This window comes from Diaphorina citri, unplaced genomic scaffold (assembly GCF_000475195.1).
Source record: "Diaphorina citri unplaced genomic scaffold, Diaci psyllid genome assembly version 1.1 scaffold551, whole genome shotgun sequence".
Taxonomy (NCBI): Eukaryota; Metazoa; Arthropoda; class Insecta; order Hemiptera; family Psyllidae; genus Diaphorina; species Diaphorina citri.
The window spans coordinates 32219-38452 of NW_007377985.1; the positions used below are offsets into that span (position 1 = coordinate 32219).

Genomic DNA, 6234 nt, shown 5'->3' on the forward strand with positions numbered 1-6234 from the left:
TTGTCGTGAATTTTTTGAAATTTTTGTCGTGAAATTTGATAATTTTGGGTGAGGTAAATCTCACTTTATTTATTAATATCTACCTATTTCTATATTTCATATTTTGAAAATTTCAGATAATTTTATTAAAATCAGTAGCAATTCTTGACCGTTTTCTAGAATTCGTGGTTGTAACAGTTTTCACTTGTAGGTATCCCAAAGTGTCTTTGTTCTAATTTGAAATAATCTCTCACCTATCGTTTCAGACAATCATTTTACCTACTGGTGTTCCGTTTAAATATTTTTGTTCAGCCCGTTTTTAATTTTATAACAATATTTCTACTAAAAATAATAATCGTTGTTCATCTTTCTCAGTTTTTACTAAACCTAGGGTTGATGTAAAAACAAACACAAAATAGGGTAGATTTCCCATGCCAGGTGACCAAATGTTTAATATAACAACCTTTCCATAATTTCCTTGTTTCCTGTTTGTTACTTCTTGTTTTATCGCCCACGATATTTTCATCGGAAACCCCCTGATCTCTCCTGATGGTGATGGAAAGAATCTCCCCAATTTGGTGCCAATAAAATCACAATACTCTCATTACCTTGTGTAATTCCGTAATGTGAAGTGAAAATTGTTCTGGTTACGAAGAGGTCGAAATAAAGGTACAGAAAAAAAACCTCTGGCAACATTTATTGACATTTTAATTACAATCTCCCTCCCATATTTTCCTCCTCCCCCCTACTGTCCACCCCCACTCTCACCCCCTTATCTTTATGTACGTGACTGACTTATCTTAAATCCTGACAAATTAAACTTTACCAAGACCGTTGATTTACAACTAATTAAAACTTTAATGGCTCTAATCTTTAATGTCATACTGACCAATTAGGGTGTCTCATTTAAGATCGGTTGATTGCGAAATTTCCAACTCCAACTTGGGTCTAATTTGGGATTCCAATTAGGGTCTAAGACCCTTCATTTCTTTATCTATTTGCTCCTCTCAACGTGGCAATGTATTCCACTCCTAATTAAACGCCTAACTTCAAATATGATTGTGCCTAATCTTTAATGTTGACCAATTAGGGTGTCTAATTTAAGATCGGTTGATTGCGAAATTTCCAACTCCAACTTGGGTCTAATTTGGGATTCCAATTAGGGTCTATGACCCTTCATTTCTTTATCTATTATTTGCTCCTCTCAACGTGGCAATGTATTCCACTCCTAATTAAACGCCTAACTTCAAATATGATTGTGGGTGGGGACTGGGAACCTTTAAGCTTCAAGTTTATTAGTGGAGGTGTCTAAACCTCAAACTTGTCAGTGGATATGCCTATACTCCAAACTCCAAGCCAGATAGTGGAGAAGCTTTAACTCCAAGGTTGTTGGTGGAGATGTCTAAACTCTCATACTGTTATTGGATAAAATTGTGTCCTATTCAAAGTCGATTTCTAGTAGGGATGTTTTATTTAATTATTTTTAGCCGATTGAGGATCTGTTATATCCGGACCACTTCCAGATCCAGATTTTTATCATCTTATTCAAAAACACTCGTACTCGCCTAGCTTATGCCTTGAAATTGTCTTTTCGAACGGTGCAACCTGCAGTATTTGAAATCCCCTCTCCGATTCGCCACTCATACCACCTTTAATTCTTTTCTTTATTTTTTGTGTATAAAACTCTTCACCAAGTTATTTATTAAAAAAGTTTTCCTCTGCTGTAAATTACTAATGGAAAAGCTCTCCTTGTTACTCTTCTCAAGACCCAAATCATTGTGAGTGATTTTTCTGGTTTTTATTGTTTTTCGTTCTCCTCCTTATAGATTTATATCTCTCCTCGACTCTGCTTTACATTGTTTTATATTCTTTTCTCCCCCTAACAAGTATGTTTCCACGTTTCTTACATTTCTGATTCAGTCCTCGACGATTCCCCTTACAAATGCTTTTAGCTGGGCTCGTAACAGGCGATATCTTTAATACATTCTTGTATGTTGTCATTGTTTTCTAATAAATGAAATTTATCTCCGCAGTCCGCAGTGTTGTACTTTGGATGTGGATGTGAGTGGTTCGATTCCGAGTAAAGTCCTAAAATTTAGCAAAGCGTATTCAATCAAGAAACTAATATTTGTAACGAGCATTCATGCTTAACACAATCACAATTCCCTCCCCTTTGTAAATAAAAGGGTACCTACATTTTCCAGAGGGAAATAGTACTGAGTTCCCTTGAGAATTGGATTCTTTCAGAGCCTGTTTTCAACATTAACCAAGTGAGACTCAGAGTTCCTATGTGACGCTCATTCACGCTTAACACCATTATTGTCATCATGCGAGTTTCCTATCTTAATTTTCGGGTAATTTTTTCGTGATTTGAAAGTTTTCCTTTAGGAGAACAATGCGACCCTAAATAATACCTTGCCTAATTTAACCTAATCTCCCTTGTTCTGTTCGGCAGGTTCCGCTTGTGATGGCATCGACAGAGATGTAGGACCCAGGATGGAACCAGAGGGATGGGCATGTGGCTGAACCTCGCATTCCTCGAGACCAATCTGCACCACATCTCTCTACAGGTCCTTCTCATCATTACGCTGGTTCACTTCAAGGGTAAGTCCCTTCGTAAGAAGTCTAGTGGTGGATTTCACCAATGGGAGAACTTTTAATGATCCGAAAAGGAATTTTTAATGATCCTAAAAAGGAGAAGTTTTTTAAAACTCCTTTTTGGATTATTAAAAACTCCTTTTTGGGTCATTAAAAATTCTCCCATTAGTGAAATCTCTCATCAAGTCATTGGTGAAATCCACCATAGGGCTCTTCTAGATAATTAAAGGGAATGTCACAAAAGATCTAACCAGGTAACAGTGACATAGGGCGTTTATTATAGCTGATGGCCCTAATTATACCCATACCAAGGGTAAGTCCGACTAGCAAAGATTGGTAAGACTGAACCTTATGACTCCGATGATGGTGTCTGGCAAGGGAACGTTAAACAGAGAATATATTAGTGTCCAGCTGTGGTACTCTAAACAGGGAGGAGAACAGCTAACCCTAACCAGCCTAGCTAGCTGACAGTTCTTAAAAGGGTTCTCTCTGTTTTTAAAGAATAAGCCCAAGTCCTCACAATAGTTGACTGCGGTTCAGGACGAGCCATGGCTAGAGACCATCACCCTGCTGTAAAGAGTGAAATGGTGACTTTTCATCGATGATGATATTGAATTCGGATTCGGGATTATCAAAATATTCATAATCTCAGAGGACAATAGCAGTGCGTCATTAGTGTCATTACATATTACTTTCAAGTGAGGTTTTACTGTGTGAAGCCAGTGAAACTCATCAAAGGATCTAAGGCTTTTAAGTGGTAATTTTCCACGGTACAAGATTATGATAAAATATTGCCTTTTTCATTTAAGCCTCCCTCACTACACCTCCATTTTCGCGAATATTATCCTTTGTAATCTTCCCTTTGAAAGCCAAGAGGCATCATTGGAATTTTCCCTTCGCATTTTAATGTTAATCTATTGCCAATATTAGAGCTAAATTTTCCTGATTTTCCCTTGGGGAGCAAAGCGACACTCCTCAGCCCTCAGGTGCCTATGAATTTTATCAATTTCCTCGTAAGATTTCATTCCGGGTGGAAGGTACTGTAGTCAAAGGGTGGTTTTATACCTATTCAATAATAAAATTATTTATTTGATACCTAGTTACGTGTACGACTATATTAATGTTAAACTACTTCACTGCAATTCACTAACCAATGGGAGAACTTTTAATGATCCGAAAAGGAATTTTTAATGATCCTAAATTTATCAATTTCCTCGTAAGATTTCATTCCGGGTGGAAGGTTCTGTAGTCAAAGGGTGGTTTTTTACCTATTCAATAATAAAATTATTTATTTGATACCTAGTTACGTGTACGACTATATTAATGTTAAACTACTTCACTGCAATTCACTAACGAATGTATTGCTCACTACAGGTGTGAGTCCGGATATTTCGAATGCAGTGCACATCACAGCGCTGCTGGGGGAGTCCGTTGTCTTCAACTGTGGCGTGGACTTCCCAGGTGATACCCCCGTCCCTTATGTCCTCCAGTGGGAGAAGAAGGTAAGTCCTCACTTACTCCTTATTTGCGCTGTGTTGCCAGTTTTCTTTCTGTTCATTATCATAATCCTGTCTTCTATCTGTTCACTTTTCAGTTTCTCTTTCTTTTCGTTCCCCGCCCCCATTCCTTCTGATGCCACCTGTGCATTTTTCCACAACGTTGAGCACGCTTTTGGGAAGAATGCATACATACACAGTACACACGTGTAAATCTCAACAGATCCTAACATTTAAGTGACAAGTTTGACCCAAAACGTGTTTAACGTTTGGAAACGTTTGAGAGAGACTTTTTGAGTTGACAAATGCTAGTCGTGTTTACATGTCCACATAGTACGTGTGAGTATGCTATAAGAACTCTTATCTCTCTTCTCATCTGGGAATAACACGGAAGTTGTCTGTGATCCAAGCTTCCTTGTGCATAATGTGAAGTGTCAACACTAGAGATATATTTCAGAAAAATTGACAACTGTGCTTCATGCATTTTCTTTCTGTATTGAAGTTCAAGAAAAGAAAAAGTATACAATAGAAGAGAGCAAAAAACAGCACAAAGAAGATATCATTATTCTGATGGCATTACCATTACTCTTCTATAGCGTAATGAAAACTCAACTAGCTTTCGCTCAACTCAAAGGTCTCCTCTCTTTTCTTTTGAATGTTTTCATCATGATTTCCTTTTCATCCATCTCATCATGATTCCCCATGTGCAAATGAATTCCTCCATCTTGTTCAAAAGAAAAGTAAAAGCAAGCGTGAGGCAAACATCAAAAACAAATTCGACACCCACAAAAGCCACAATTGATGATTCTCATGAAAAATATAACTGTCCAAATGTATTTTTTTCGTAAAGATCGTCAAAAATAATAAATAATTGTTTATCATGTTTTCTCATTTCTAAATTTGTGCTTTCTGTTTCTTGTTTTAAAAAATTCACGTTGTTTTTCACCATATTATTATTATTTTTTTTCCCCTCTTTTCCATTATCATATACAGGGTATGAGGTGAATTCCATTATCAACTAATTGCTCTTTGTTTAAAAGGTATTTTATGAAATTAAATTATTATTTTTTTTCCTCTTTTCCATTATCATATACAGGGTATGAGGTGAATTCCATTATCAACTAATTGCTCTTTGTTTAAAAGGTATTTTATGAAATTAAATGTTGAATTTTATCTGCAACGTTCTACGTAGGTGTTCATTTATCTTTTGAGCTTGAACAAACTAACGTAAAGGAATTAATTACAATTTGTCTTTGCATAAATACAGTATGTGTACGTGTTCATACACCAAGCAAGTACAATTTATTTATTCTATACCTTTGTAATTTGTAGTAGATTTGATTTTGAAACAAGTGCAAGTCTATAAAATTAAAGAATCAAGTAGAGTTTCAAGTTTGAACTTACTGGTACTTACAGCTAAAACAAAGAACCTCACCATCTACCCTGTATTGTGAAATGGAAAAACTTTTTAACTTATGTTTTTCATCTATAATCTTCTCCTCTCTTCTTTCCATTCATTTTCTAGTCCCCACCCTTCTCTATCCTTCTCCGTATCTTTTATACAAGTTTCTCTCAAGATGTATTTATATTTGATATAAGTACCTACCTCTAGAGGTATATATTATTTTGATGTCTCTTTTTGGTTTAGGTAGGGTGTTTGGAGTAATAAAAAGAAAAGACTCGTTAAAGAGATTCTTGTTTATTTTAAAGTTATAGGTCTGCTTGGTGCTCTGGCAGAAAGTTTTCTTGTTAAAGTTCCAGTCGTTACGAATAAGAATCCTGGGTGACTCAAGTCATCCATGAAATTTATGAGACATCATCATGAAATCGAGATTGTTAGGTTTTTATGACATCGGAAAATATTTTATCTTCATGTGACCACACCCATAGTTTAGACCTTGGCTAAGAAGTTTCATCTTGTTCCCATTCCATGTCAGCATTCTCGTTTCATCCTATACAAAGTTGACCCGAAAACTACTAGTTGGAAAGTTGACTACTTTCATATTTTTTTTGTGGCAACCCATCTGTGGCATTTTAACCAATGGGAAATGTACTACTCCTCTCCGTCTTACTCCTGGTTATCCCTTTATGTTTTATCGTAAGTTTTTCAACCGTATTATTGAATTTTCACAAGTTTCAAAAAACTTTTTCTTTATCCCTC

General features: G+C 36.0%; 1 protein-coding gene across 1 annotated transcript in view; it reads left to right on the forward strand.

The window, feature by feature from the left end:
* Positions 1-6234, forward strand: part of LOC103509986 (protein turtle-like) — a 40242-nt gene that overhangs the window by 6738 nt on the left and 27270 nt on the right. Inside the window, exons 2-3 of the mRNA XM_026824165.1 lie at positions 2435-2583; positions 3952-4079. Coding sequence (XP_026679966.1) covers positions 2490-2583; positions 3952-4079 — 222 coding nt within the window. The 5' untranslated portion in view covers positions 2435-2489. The remainder of the gene's footprint in view (positions 1-2434; positions 2584-3951; positions 4080-6234) is intronic.